Source organism: Oncorhynchus tshawytscha, linkage group LG09 (genome assembly GCF_018296145.1).
Source record: "Oncorhynchus tshawytscha isolate Ot180627B linkage group LG09, Otsh_v2.0, whole genome shotgun sequence".
In the NCBI taxonomy this organism is placed as follows: Eukaryota; Metazoa; Chordata; class Actinopteri; order Salmoniformes; family Salmonidae; genus Oncorhynchus; species Oncorhynchus tshawytscha.
Genome location: NC_056437.1, coordinates 54,257,073 through 54,271,809, shown reverse-complemented (window position 1 = coordinate 54,271,809; position 14,737 = coordinate 54,257,073). Strand labels below are relative to the sequence as shown.

Genomic DNA, 14,737 nt, shown 5'->3' with positions numbered 1-14,737 from the left:
TATTACCTGCTGCACCTCAACTTCTCTGAAGTACAAGGACTTCTTTAGTACTACTTAGCTTTGGCAAATCAGCCCAACCAAAGATGAAGACGGCGATCCTTCTCCTCTCTGTTGCGATGGTGCTATTTGACTCTGGAACTCTGCCGGCCAACGCTGCAGCGCACCGGCAGCATAGAAGTCACGATTCCAATTTAGAGGCAATTATTAGCATGGCAGGACAATACACACACACTCTGTCAGAGGTAAGAACTGATCAAACAGCTACAACAAACTTTGGGTTAGCTTGTTGACAATGGCAAAGAGTCACGCTGTTCTTATATTCTATAGGATTCCTCTGTCTTATTGTTTTGTCTTTTTAAAAGTGTGCAACAAACCTCTCACAGTTGTCTTTTACTCCAGGAACTTCTGGAAACATTACTCATAGATGTAACACATTTGACTGCGACCACCACAAAGTGCAAGGTGATGTGACTAAATGTTCTGCCCCCTTAGACATTTTGGTGTTAATAAGATCATATGTATAATTGAAAAATATTTACAATTGATGTAAAAAAATATATATATATTTAAAAAAAGATGTTTATGTATGGCGCTTGAATATGTGGAAACTTTCGTTAACGAAACAAATGTTATTTTACAGGAGTTCTTCTGCGAAGCTGAGAAAATCTTGGCCTCCGTGAAAAATGACGTGTTTGGTGAGGAGGGAAAGATTGTCCGACATCTGAGGGTTTACAACAAACTTGTAAGTTACTAAAGTGTTCTATTAATAAAGCAGCTCATTGACCTGCAGTGGTTTCTCCCTCTTAAGAAGACGTGACCAAATGAAGGCACATGCGCTGGGTGAGAGAGTGTCTTTGGTGTTGACGTCTGATGATGCTCTCTTATTACAGCAGAAGTGCACCATTGTGAAGAGCCAAGACATCCAGGTGGAGGGCAACCAGGTGGAGCTGAGGAGACTTCTCCTCGACCTAAAAGAATGTGGCCAAAAAATCAACTCCAAACCATGAGATCTACACCATCTCAACACAATGCTAATCTGCTTATTTATTGTTTGTTGACCGTTTTATTTAAGTTAAAGTGGCGTTAAATGACTTTACCAAGGGAAGTATTTTAATTATATAATGTTAATCTTTTTTCTTTTACCTGAGTAGCATATTGATAATCTAATGCACACCTGTTAATAATATGCATAATTTTATATTACAATATTTGTACTGAAATAAAGGTTTTTCATGACTAAAGTTCAAAGTCTTGTTTTGAACTTACACATTTTCCAGGATTTCCTTGAATTGTCAATGGTCAGGTTAGACTGGTCATTAATTTCCACTGAAATGGCAGGGCTGGTGTGAAACAGTAGCTAAACTTACTAACATCTTACTCAACTGTATTCTCATGGCCCTTGAAATCGCCATTACTTTGTGTTTGCTAGCCATGATTTGATGTGAGATGCTCTACATCTATCTGGTGGGGCATACTGTAAATGCTGGGACTGAAGAGCTTTTGAAGTGAATGCACTTTGCCACTCCCTTCCTTCCCTGGACAATAATCACTGAATTGATGCAAAGTGAGCTCTGAAGGGAGAGGCCATACAGTAGAGGCAGCAGGAGCTTCACTACTGGCATGCAACCATTCATGTGTTATCTCATTACTACACTGAACAAAAATATAAATGCCACATGTAAAGTGTTGGTTTCATGAGCTGAAATAAAATATTCCAGAAATGTTCCATACGCTCAAAAGTTCTCGCAAATGTCAACAGATTTTTCTTCCCTGTTAGTGAGCATTTCTCCTTTGCCAAGATATGCCACAGCTGTCAGGTGGATGGACGATCCAGAAACTGATTACACCTCATTACACAGGTGCACCTTGTGCTGTGTACAATAAAATGCCACTCAAATGTGCTGTTTTGTCACACAAACAAAATGCCACAGATGTCTCAAGTTTTGAGGGAGCATGCAATTGGCAGAAATGTCCACCAGAGTTGTTGCCAGGGAATTTCATGTTAATTTCTCTACCGTAAGCTGCCTCCAACGTTGTTTTAGAGAATTTGGCAGTGCATCCAACCGGCCTCACAACCGTGGACTGCGTGTGCGAACGGATTGCTGATGTCAACATGGTGAACAGCATGCCCAATAGTGGCGGTGGGGTTATGGTATGGGCAGGCATAAGCTACAGACAACGAACACAATTGCACTTTATCAATGGCACTTTGAAAGCACAGAGATACAGTGACAGATCCTGAGACACATTGTCGTGCCATTCATCCTCTGCCATCACCTCATGTTTCAGCATGATCTGTACACAATTATTAGAAGCTGAAAATATCCCAGTTCGTCCATGGCCTACATACTCACCAGACATGTCACCCGTTGAGCATGTGTGGGATGCTCTGGATCGTCATGTACGACAGCGTGTTCCAGTTTCCGCCTATATCCAGCAACTTCGCACGGCCATTGAAGAGGAGTGGGACAACATTCCACAGACCACAATCAACAGCCTGATCAACTTATGTGTCGTGCTGCATGAGGTAAATGGTGGTCACACTAGATACTAACTGATTTTCTGCTCCGCTCCTACATTTTTTTAAAAGGTATTTGTGACCAACAGATGCATATCTGTATTTCCAGTCATGTGAAATCCATAGATTAGGGCCTAATGAATTTAAATTGACTGATTTCCTCATATGAGCTGGAACTCAGTGAAATCTTAGAAATTTTTATATGTTGTGTTTTATATTTTTGTTCAGTATAAATAAAACCAACAGCTTCCTCCCTCTGTTGTCACTGCCACTTTTTACAGTGCAACACTGCGGCCTGCTGGTGGTGCTTCTCACTGACCTATGAACTCATTGAGGCAGAGAGAATATGACTATTCATGGAGATACTAAATTATTCAGCTTTGCTTAATATTTCATCATTTGTTAAAGGTAAACATGGGTGAGCTACATTTAGTTTGATATATTCTGGAGTGTTGAGCATCCTTGCCTGCCCTTATTTGTATGTCTCAAGGAAACCTCTTTGGCTTAGCTGCAGAGGTCACACTTAATTTGGATAGTCCGTCTGTAAATGCTCTACAGATGGTCACACTATCAACAAACTGTCTGTTGACAAGCAACTGCTTGCTAGGGTTAGGTTTAGAATAAGGGTAAGCGTTAAGGTTATGGTTAGTAGATAGTTGAAATGTTACTGATAGTCTGTAGAGCAGTGTTCCCCAACTGCCGGCCAATTTACCCGCAGGTGATTTTATTTGGCCCCCCCAAAATAAATTGAGCAAGAAAACAAAGATTATTTTAAAATATATTTATTTTTTGACATAGAAGACTAAAAACACCAGAAAATCCACTCCAATACATTTTAATTTTGGAAATCTATTACACATAATAGAGATGTGATCTAATACAAATTTAAGCAAGGTTTAAAATTATGTTTTAGTCCAATGTTATCTGTTTGGGCTTCTTGAGGTCAATTTGCAGTCTAGAAATGATCTGTAATTGTGTTCCGGCCCCCTGACCATCCGCTCGAGAAAAAATTGGCCCGCAGCTGAATGTGGTTGTAGCTTTACAACATCTACAGATGAACTATCCAAATAAGGTGTTAACTGAATATGAAGGAAGGTTTCCCTCTCCCTATCTATCTTTCTATAGTACAAGTTAGGATCACAATCCCACAGGGAATCCCTGATAAAACAGTAATGAGCTGGTGCCCAGAGGCTATGGAATCTGCCCTTCGGTTCAATTTGATCACACAGGCTTCCCAGATCGAATCTGATCTGTGCAGGTAGAACCACATATAAAAGCCCCACATAATTGAGCTCAGGAATACTAGCTATTTGTACGCCTCACCCTGATTCATTGGCAGGGTTTTTCATCTTGTGCTTTGGGGAGTTTAGCCCCAGGGCAGCCTTCAGGCCTGGGGAGCAGGGGACCAATGACTGCATCTGCTGTAGGATAACCCGGGGCCCCTCTATGGACTCGCACTGTTTTCATGTCTCTTCAAAAGTCGGTCCATGGAGAGTGACAGCATGAACTCCTGACAATAATGTGCCTGCAGCCCACTCTAGTGCTTTGGTTTGGACGCTTTCTATGGGCGCCTGTTGTCACAAGACCTTACTGTCAAACTCCACAGGTCACAAAGTGAACCCATCTGATGTGATCAACTTGGAGAAGTAGAGGCGTGACAAGATGGCCGTGCTATTTTGAAAGCTTCTTACCTTTCTCCCTCTCTCGGTTCACTTTTTGGATAAGATTTCTAAAGACTGTGAAGAGATGTGTTCATCTGGTTTCTGCTTTCATGAGCTCTTTCAAGTGCTTTTCTGAGGAAATCACGCCAGTGTGAGTTATTTCTGAGTGGGTTAATCTCATTTCTCAGGGCACTTTTATAATGGAGCGCTGTTAAATTATGCATGCGGTGTATAATACTGTTATTGGGGGCGGTGAATTAAGCAGGTGGCATCCCAGGCTATATGTCCTCTCAGAAGCCCCCTCTCCTCTGACTGTTTAAATTGGGTGGCACAGTGAAAGAAGACATTCAAGCATCGTTTCATACGCTTGACTGTAAAACAAAACTACAAAATAGAGAAAGAAAATATACTTCTGCTCTTGGCTTTGCACATATTTATCATTTCATGTGAGCTATAAGAACAGATTTAAATGTGTATCTTCAGTACTGTGTTTTCCCTAGTAACAAATTGTATCCAAACAGTGATGGTAACTACAGATAGCGAATTGCACACGTGCAGCAGCACACATTTGCATACTGTCAAATTGTAGAATTTAGGTGTTCGGTCCAAGGGTAACCATAGATTGTAGTCTGGACTGTTGTGAGTCTCTGTTGTGCTGGTGCTGAAATGAAGAACAGAGTATCTGTGTGGGAGGTCAGGGGACAAATTGCCTGATATAACCAATGCATAATGTAGAGGCCATTCAAGAGCCTATGGAGAGAGACAATTCTGGGCAGCTAGCTGTATTGTTTAGTATTAAGAGAGAGGAAGAGGTTCCATGTAGCCCAGTTAATATTTCAGTGTGCTTAAAAAAAGATATCATATGATGCAAAATGCATCATACTGTGACACTTTCTGTGTTTTGAAAGTTCTATATCTTGAAAAGTTGATTGCTGACATGCAAAACAGTTTGGGACTGTATCAACAGTGGACTAATGAAACAAATACCCAAATATAGATTGAATGGAATTTTTTACAATTTATTTCCCAGTAGAACAGACCTTTGAAATAGTTATGTAACAAGGTTCCTCACATGTAGAGATTCTAAAAGTGACAAAAACCAATCCCCGCCTGGGTGTCATATGTACTCTATGCAACTGGTTAGTACTGTACAATATGTAGGAATGTACACGGATATGATGGTAGCCAAGGTGGGAAGGATTGTTTTTGATCATGTCGGTAAATTATACAGTGACCATGGCAAGCATCCACGGTCATACATACACACCTTTGTTGAAACATCTCAATGAAATGCATTCACCAGAGAGAAAGGTTCATGGAAAACCCAGGCTGAGGGAAAAGGCAAGTCAAAGAAAAGTGGGGGTAGAGAGAGAGAGAGAGAGGGAGGACATGGAAGGAATAGAGGACGCACGAAGTTCACATTTGAAGGGCAGCCTCGTGTTTCCTAGTAACAGAATCCCTCTGGATGACTCGATGACATGCTTGGGAAGAGCTGTGGGCTGATTCCTGGAATGGCTTGGCATGTGATAAAAGTAGGAGATGGCTAATAAAATGCACAGAGGTAGCTGTCTGCCTCCAAATTAGTCACATTCTCATTTGTTGCTACTGGCACTTTATGAATAATTGAGATGGCGGTGTCTTGGTTCTGCCATCGCCCCTACCTACCCCACTCGCTCTCCTCACAGGGACTGCCGAAGACTTAACCAACCAGGATAGGCTAAGAGGGAGAGGAGGGGTGTGCAGTGCAGAACATCGTCCGGGAGTCAGTCTGCCGCAATTAAACAGTGCTCTCATCCCCATTCTGTCGAGCACCGTCTCTCACCAGTCCATGAAAACATCCCAAGCAACCTTAACTCTCTCTCTCCCCCCCGTCTCTCTTTCTCTCAAACACTCACTCACTCACACCCACAAATGCAGACATAACAAGCCCACCACCCACCACATCAAAATGTAATATTTGATGATTCCATTGATGTGGTCCAAATATATATTTATAGGTCAACTTATGAAGTTCTAAAGTTATCTAAGTTATTAATTATGCAATACCTTAAATTTTTCATAAAAAAATATTGTTCCTTGACTTTATAAAAATACTCTTAAGATTTCAGAGTCTTATTTAAGTTATATTTCGCAGCAAAATTTTCAAGTGAACCCAAGTGAAAATGCACATAGGAATGTTTAATAAATAAATATGCGGGGGTAATGCAGCTCAATTATTGCATGAGAAATTGCAATACTTTCCAACTGGGAATGAATAATAGAACGGGCCTCACTCGCCACATGCTCCCTGTCTTTGCTAACCTTCAGCTCAACTTACCTCATAGCAAGAGGTTTATGATATCAATAGGGGTATTACAGCGATCAATAATTTACACACGCTTCCTAAGCCCCAAAAAATATTTAACCTTCCTCTCCAAGTCATTTCTTTAACATTAATATGGTACATCTTCAGACATTGGAAGATGAAATATATTCTGAAATTCTTTAAAGTTTGTAAAAAAAAAAAACAGAAACACATGAAAACAATTATAACAAAACAGTTAGATTGAACAATATAAGCATTTCACTTTTTGGTGAAGCTTATTTATCCTGATTTAAAACCAGGATAAATAAGCTGCAGCCACATATCACATGTTCCCAAGACACAGAACAAGAGAGAAAATGTCCATTAGGTTATCCTCATGAGCAAGTAGACGATCTATTATGTTGCTTTTGCCCCTCCTTCAAATGATCCTTTATTAAAATAAGTTACGCATTGCCTAAGCAATGAATCACATTTTAAGATCAAAGAGAACATTACAAATCCACTGATTTTATTTTCAAATGCAAAATATTGATCCTCTGGCTAAAATATCCAGAGAGCCTATTACACTTGGGAGAATACCGTGTGTGGCCTGTAACTTCAGGTTATAGTGAATAACTTACAGTATATTTAACAATATGTTATTTTTGTTTTTACTTACTTACTTTTACTTTTAATTAATATATACATCGAATTTACACAAATTGAATCAAATAATGATTTTATTTAAAGTCTCGACCTGCTGTTCCACTTTTACAGAAAAAGTATCCAATACTAAATTACTCATACAACTGCACTTATTCATCAGGAAGAGAATAAAGACAAATATAATGAAGTGAGTTGGTATTATTACAAGTTCAAACAATAATAGTAGTTTCACATACTATTTCAAACTCCTGTTGTATTGTTATTAGTATAATAATATATTTAACTTGAGTACAAAAACTCAGAATATAAAGGGGCAGGGGGAACGACACACAGATAAAAAACCGTGGAAAATTCTCTTGACTTTCGTACTGGTTTAAAAGATACATTGAAATCTTCAAATCCTTACCTGGCATTGTGAGAGTCCCCTCTATCCCTCGAGTCACGAGCTCCCATACACTGTCAGCCCTCCACACAGCTCCAAGCTTCGTTTTATACCAATATATAATTAATATTGCATCATCATTACTTAATAATTTCAAACCCCACGATATAACCCAGTGACACAAGGGCATTAATTATTAACCAATCTAATTAGGACCAATGTCCTGGTAACAGTGCGTCAATGAAAGGAAAACATAAATTATATGTGCATATAATTGTTGCATTGTGTTTGACTTTGGTTTATCATTCAGCAATGAAATATGTACTTTTTTCAATCATATTTATGTGCTATATGAGTCGTTTTTAATCGCAGCAGAGAATTGGGAATTCCTAAATGAAACAAGTCATGTTCTCTGTGAAACTCATGGTTTTACAATGATTGTATCGCCTGTATCTTGAGGCAGGATTTATTCAGACCAGGAACAAACCCTGAGTTAATACTCCCCTAGTCCAACCCGAGAAACAAAATAGATAGTTAAATACAATACTATCATAACCTCACACAAATGGCAAAATTACTTTAAGCTCAACCTAAATGTTTTTAAATTGGTAATAGCCTGTTGTAATAGTGGTAATAGCCTGCAAATGTCTAATTCTCTACAGTTGACTAAAACACAAAATAATCATGCAAAATTTTATCGAAATAATAAATTGCTGATTCAATGGAATTTGAGAAAATATTCAATGATTTATTAATGAAGTTTGAACTTCACTCATTTTGTCAAGTGAAATCCAAGAGTGAAGAAAAATACTCATAGTATTTCAGTGATACTCCAAACTGTTTTACATTTTTCACATCAAAATAGTCCATGACAAAATATGCCGGTTTGACATGCCTTATTTAAAATTAGCCTATTAAAAAAATCAACTCGTGTTGCGTCATAAATAATGTGAATAGTATTTGCCTCGTTTACACACAACGGTAAATAAAGTTCAGCTAGTTCACAAAGAGAGCACATTTATTAGCATTTGTTTGGTGGTTGTGTTACCCCTATGCAGTGAACACACATTCATTCCATCTTAAATATGAATCCTAAACGTCAAAATGGTTAGTGTAATTGATTAAATTGTCCAAACAACTAACAGGTTTTATGAGCATTCAACAGGACATATCACACGAGAGAGAAGTAATTTTCTCCCTCTATTTGTTAGGCCCTATAGTTTAGTTCTGTGATTGAAGAGGTGTCATAGGCAGTCATATAATCAACAACGAACATTTCCTCCAAGAGACCTTTAGCACGATACGTTTAATTCCAAACTAAACAACAGGACAAAAAAAGTGAACGAAATAATTTAAATTTAAATAAATCCTATAGAGTCTCAGTAGTAAATTCCAGTCAGGCATGAGATGTTGATAGATCCCCGTTATCTCTTCAAAATGTCGTATTTTAGGCATTATTTGAACTAATGCACAGCAGAATATTTCATCCTTTTCTGTTTTTGCCGTTGGTTGCAAAACCACACACGAACCACGTTCTTTTTAAGGTCCAGTTTTTCAGCAATTGCAGCAATTTTTTCCGAAGAGGGACGGGGCTGGATAGCAAAATATGCCTCCAAAGATCGTTTCTCAGGTGCGGCTATCGACGTGCGTTTTCGTTTGCGTTCGTTGCCATTGAAAAGATCTGGCTTGCTGTTTTTCTCCCGGTAAGCAGCCTCAGCCTCCTCGAGCCAGGCTTGGAGTACAGGTTTTAGCGCAATCATATTATTATGAGAGAGGGTGAGGGACTCGAACCTGCAGATAGTGCTCTGGCTGAGAGAGCCCACCCCAGGTATCTTCAGGTTGGCGAGAGCTGAGCCAACGTCCGCCTGGGTCACCCCGAGCTTTATCCTCCGTTGTTTGAACCGCTCGGCGAAGGCTTCCAGCTCCCTAGGATCCGACTCCACGTCGTTGACACACGACATTCCGTTGTGCACAGACAAGGAGTGCGGATGACCAATGCCCATAGCTTGGTGAAGGTGACCCATGGTCTGGAGGTGGTGCTGGTGGGCTTGAGTGGCCATCATAGAGGAATCCGGAGCCCCCATCCCGCTCACAGAGAGACTGGACGAGATGTGATCCAGGAGATCCCCCTCCAAGCTCTGGTTGAGGTGGTGGTGGTGGTGGTGGTGAGGGGTCAGGGTGGTGGAGTGGGTGATGGGCACCGTAGAGGAGTTGGGGGTGCAGGGGACACTACTCATGGTATGGTAAGTCACGTCAGGCTTGAAAGGGTGACTCTTGCCGTGAGAGACAATGTCAGCAGCCGCCAGAGCTTCCGCGCGTGCCAGTGGACTCTCATCAAAGCAACCGAATATATTGCCCTGAAGCTGCAAGCAAGAGTGCGCATATTGAAGTCAGTGGGGAATTCTGTCAACTCAGGATTAAAAAACATTTCAGGAACAGGGAGAACCCTCTTCAAAGCACAGGTCATAAAAATTAATATGAAAGTAGCAGCTTTGCTTAAATAGACATGTGGATGAGAGAGAGGGAGGGGTTGTGAGGGAGAGAGAAAGAACAAGGACGGTACTGGATAATAAAGTCCTTCTGATCCACTTAAAACCTTTTAAATGTCTATTTTTTATTATACATTTGTGCCTCAAATAAATGACTAACATACCTGCGGGGCAGGCAGACACACCCTGCGCATGCCTTCCGAACTCGCGTGCAGGCCAGAGTATTTGGGCTCCTGCAGCACCGGGTGCATAGAGAAATGCTGCTTGCCGTTCATGGTCATCATCTTCGTTGCGCACCTTGCAGGTAAGTGGCCCTGACATAGAGGCAGGCTCGGTTCTCTGGCTCGCTGCTGTTACTGAGCTATTTCAATTGGCAGAACCTCCCGGTTTGTCTCTCTCTCTCTCTCCCCCCACCTGCCCCTTTACTCAACTTACAAGTTACAAATCATGGGAATGGCCTAGGTACTGTGCGCAAGCGTGATGCGCGCTTGGAAGTGAACGCAATTAAATGGCCCATGAAACAAAACGTTTGGGCCTATTAGGCATGTCCCACTGGGCGCAGACGTCATTTCAATAATCTCAATACCTTACTGTATCTAGGCCTCTGTATGTCTACATTAACTTGTGGTTCCAGGCTTAATGTAATGAACACAGAGAATATAGGCAGTCTATTTTTCTTCATTTTGCCATGTTTCTTCTCTCTTTGCATCAAGGATAAAACACCAGTCTTGGCGTCTCGTGATTCCCACAGTTAAATGAGGGAACATGGGCGTTCACATATTCCACACGCTTACATTGTAAATTCGTTTTTGTTGTTGTTGCATATCCCCCTTCCATTGAGAGTGAGGTCACGGACAGGGCTCAACACTTGTTGACCGCGACCATGGAGCAATTAGAGTTAAGTGCCTTGCTCACGGGCACATCGACATACGTTCCATCTAGTGGGTTCCGGGATTCGAACCAGTGACCTTTCAGTTACTAGCCCAATGCTCTTAAACGCTAGGCTACCTGCCCCATCCACTCTTCAACAATCGGAGGGTGAGGCAAATTAATACCACACAAGTTGTGTAACAAAAATTACATTTTGAAGTGTGTAGATGAAATAGCCAACACAAATATACTAACAATTTCCTTACCCAATCAATTTATGCTGAGAATCTGAAACTGTGCAAAGTGCAATTTATGTACTAAACCTTTTTCAAAACATTAAAAGAAACAGAAATACATCAAAACATTGTCACACTTTTCTTCATTGATCAAACTTTCTAATTATAGATGAAGAACAATTGTACTTCACACTACATACTTTTTCAAATACGAAAGAGCAATCTATTTCGCTTGTAAATATGATTTGGTTTATGTATAAATCCCATGGCTATCGCTCAAGCAACAGCTGGTAAATTGATGTTAACGACATTATTTGGATATGAGTTAACAGAATATAAAGTTTAAAGTTTGATTTTCACTGGCCAGTTACTTTAACAATTATTCTGAAACTACAGCCCTCTCCTATTTGCTCATACAGGTAACTGCCAAAAGTAAAAGAAACACCAACATAAAGTGTGTTAATAGGGCGTTGGGCCACCACGACCCACCAGAACAGCTTCAGAGTGCCTTGGCATAGCTTTTACAAGTGTCTGGAACTCTATTAGAGGGATGTAACATCATTCTTCCATGAGAAATACCATCATTTGGTGTTTGTTGGTGGACAATAATCTCCCATATGTCTTCAATTAGGTTGAGATCTGGTGAGACACACACACTTTAAACCCCTTATGCTCATTTGGCTGAGTTTCCAAAGGCAAAGGCCCAATTCTAATATTTTTTTCCACTAATTGATCTTTTGACACGTTAGATCTTTTTACCTCAGCGCTTTTTCAGAGCTGATCTGATTGGTCAAAAAACCAATGAGTGAAAAAAATATCAGAATTAGGCTGTTAATTGTTAATGTTAATTGCTACTACAATACTTTTGGCTTTAGCCTGTTGGCTATCTGGGAGATACAGGTAGCTGCCAAAATAAAGGCAACACCAGTAAATTAGGTATACAAGTATACTGAAAGCAGGTGCTTCCACACAGGTGTGGTTCCTGAGTTAATTAAAGGGATACTTCTGGATTTTGGCAAAGAGGCTCTTTATGTACTTCCCTGCAGTCAGATGAACTCGTGGATACCATTTGTATGTCTCTGTGTGGGGTTTGAAGGAACTTGCTAACTAGTGCTAGTGCAATGCTAACTAGCGTTAGCGCAATGACTGGAAGTCTATGGTTATCTGCATGCTAGCAGATACCCATGGACTTCCAGTCATTGTGCTAAAGCTACTTAGCTTTGGCTTGCGAAACTACACCTAACTTCCTTCATACTCGACATAGAGACATACAATTGATATCCACAAGTTCATCTGACTCTGGGATGTAGATAAGGACATTGCCAAAATCCTGAAGTATCCCTTTGATTAACTCAGGAACCACACCTGTGTGGAAGCACCTGCTTTCAGTATACTTGTATACCTAATTTACTGGTGTTGCCTTTATTTTGGCAGCTACCTGTATTTCCCAGATAGCCAACAGGCGAAAGCCAAAAGTATTGTAGTTTAATCAGGACTGACCCAAATAGTGATAACTTTTATGCTGATCATCCAATAGGACACACAATTGTTATTTACAGATATGTCTGGTCTTAATCCTCTTCATTGCATTAGGATAGTGTCAGTTCATGATTATCTACATTGGCTAAATCTGATTACTGGATCTTGTAGATACATAAGGCACCTACACACAACAGCAATGTTGGCTGGCCAGTACCTTGCTCTGCTCTCTATCCCCCATCCAGGTGAACACCTGTTCTTAGTGCATTATATCTCATGTGGCAGGCTGACTGTCTCTCCCAGCAATAGAAAGAAGAGCCAGGCAGGCCAGTGACACAGTGCTTCCATCTGATCCGAGCCACCTTTCCTCCGGTTCCCCAGACAGTGAATAATTCAGCAGCACAGTGGCAGGCATCCATTACCACATTGGCATGTTCTTCTTCATTATAGAGATTAAAACAGGCAAGGTCTTTTCTCACAAGGACCTGTTGCGAGAGAGAGAGAGAGAGAGAGAGCACCTTGGCAGGGTACATAGTCTTTTTGTATACAGTAGGCCTACTTTAAGGGAAGTCAGACTCCTCGAACTCCCCTTTATACTTGTATCATTGTCAAGCTGAGGTGCAAAGATGTTCAGAGATTAGTTCTGAATACACAGGACATTGTGTTATAAATCCATTGTGTCAAAAGAGCACCTTCCTAAAACTTGCTTGATGTTGTTGAGATGGGGATGGGGATAGGGAAGATATTTCATTGGGGTTCAACAGTGAATTCTGGCGTCCCAGAACCACCCCCCTCTATACCTACCCAGTCTCCTTACCGCTTACTTTGGGACCCAGCTGGGGTATTTTCTCTTCAGCCAGAGCCACTGGCTATCCCTTTCAGCAGCCTCTGACTTTGAATTGATGGCTTGGCGTAAGGCTTGGCCGTGGAAACCAAGGTCCTTCAGCAACCTGGTGGTAGATGTTGCCACAAATCCACAACAGACAACCTCCACTGGGCAAAGCCTTTACTTTCCAGTCTAGTCTCCCTGTTCTGCATCTGCTGCAAGCTTAGCATACTGCAGCCTCTTCCTCTCATATACCTCGTCCATTTTATCCTCCCAAGGCACTGTTAACTCCACTAAGTAGACAGCATGCAGAGAGTTGGACCATAGTACCAGGTCTGGTCTTAGGTGGGTAGCAGTTACAGTGGCAGGAAAAAGTATGTGAACCCTTTGGAATTACCTGGATTTCTGCATAAATTTGTCATAAAATTTGATCTGATCTTCATCAAAGTCACTACAATAGACAAACACAATGTGCTTAAACTAATAAAACACAAACAATTATACATTTTCATGTCTTTATTTAACACTGTGTAAACAATCACAGTGTGGGTGGAAAAAGTATGCGAACCCTTGGATTTAATAACTGGTTAACCCTCCTTTGGCAGCAATAACCTCAACCAAACATGTTCTGTAGTTGTGGAACAGACCTGCACAACAGTCAGGAGGAATTTTGAAATTTTCCTCTTTACAACACTGTTTCAATATTTTTGGGATGTCTGGTGTGAACCGCTCTCTTGAGATCATCTCACAGCATCTCAATCAGGTTGAGGTCAGGACTCTGACTGGGCCACTCCAGAAGGCATATTTTCCTCTGTTGAAGCCATTCTGTTGTTGATTTACTTATGTGTTTTGGGTCATTGTCCTGTTGCATCACCCAACTTCTGTTGAGCTTCAATAGGTGGACAGATAGCCCAACATTCTCCTGCAAAATGTCTTGATGAACTTGAGAATTCATTTTTCTGTCGATGATACTAAGCTGTCCAGGCCCTGAGGCAGCAAAGCAGCCCCAAACCATGATGCTCCCTCCATCATACTTTACAGTTGGGATGAAGTTTTGATGTTGTTGTGCAGTGTCTTTTTTTCTCCACACATAGTGTTGTGTGTTCCTTCCAAACAACTCAACTTCAGTTTCATCTGTTCAAAGAATATTTTACCAGTAGCGCTGTGGAACATCCGGGTGCTCTTTTGCGAACTTCAGATGTGCAGCAATATCTTTTTTTTGGACAGCAGTGGCTTCTTCCGTGGTGTCCTCCCATGAATGCAAATCTTGTTTAGTGTTTTACATATCCTATACTTGTCAGAGATGTTAGCATGTTCCAGAGATTT

The 14,737-nt window shown here is 40.8% G+C and overlaps 2 protein-coding genes across 3 annotated transcripts; one reads left to right on the top strand and one right to left on the bottom strand.

Annotated features, from left to right (window-relative positions):
• Nucleotides 1–83: 83 nt before the first annotated feature.
• Nucleotides 84–1,241, top strand: LOC112258133. 2 transcript variants are annotated; one of them, XM_024432280.2, is made up of 4 exons: nt 84–242; nt 400–462; nt 641–742; nt 894–1,241. In XM_024432280.2, the coding sequence occupies exons 1-4, from the start codon at nt 84–86 to the stop codon at nt 1,005–1,007; spliced, it is 438 nt and encodes a 145-aa protein (XP_024288048.1). In that variant the 3' UTR covers nt 1,008–1,241. The 2 variants fall into 2 exon arrangements, with proteins under 2 accessions (XP_024288048.1, XP_024288047.1); XM_024432279.2 differs by having other exon boundaries at nt 891–1,241.
• Nucleotides 1,242–8,348: 7,107 nt separating this feature from the next.
• LOC112259146 (POU domain, class 4, transcription factor 3) lies at nt 8,349–10,355 on the bottom strand. Its single transcript, XM_042327920.1, has 2 exons — nt 10,165–10,355; nt 8,349–9,874 (listed from the first exon to the last, which is right to left on the bottom strand). The coding sequence occupies exons 1-2, from the start codon at nt 10,282–10,284 to the stop codon at nt 8,975–8,977; spliced, it is 1,020 nt and encodes a 339-aa protein (XP_042183854.1). The 5' UTR covers nt 10,285–10,355; the 3' UTR covers nt 8,349–8,974.
• Nucleotides 10,356–14,737: the final 4,382 nt, after the last annotated feature.

Coding starts and splice junctions, on each gene's coding strand:
- LOC112258133 (XM_024432279.2), top strand. CDS start 84: ATGAAGACGGCGATCCTTCTCCTCTCTGTTGCGATGGTGCTATTTGAC. Junction 243..399: donor ACACACACACTCTGTCAGAG/GTAAGAACTGAT, acceptor CTTTTACTCCAG/GAACTTCTGGAAACATTACT. Junction 463..640: donor CGACCACCACAAAGTGCAAG/GTGATGTGACTA, acceptor GTTATTTTACAG/GAGTTCTTCTGCGAAGCTGA.
- LOC112259146 (XM_042327920.1), bottom strand. CDS start 10,284: ATGATGACCATGAACGGCAAGCAGCATTTCTCTATGCACCCGGTGCTG. Junction 9,875..10,164: donor TGTGTCTGCCTGCCCCGCAG/GTATGTTAGTCA, acceptor TCTTGCTTGCAG/CTTCAGGGCAATATATTCGG.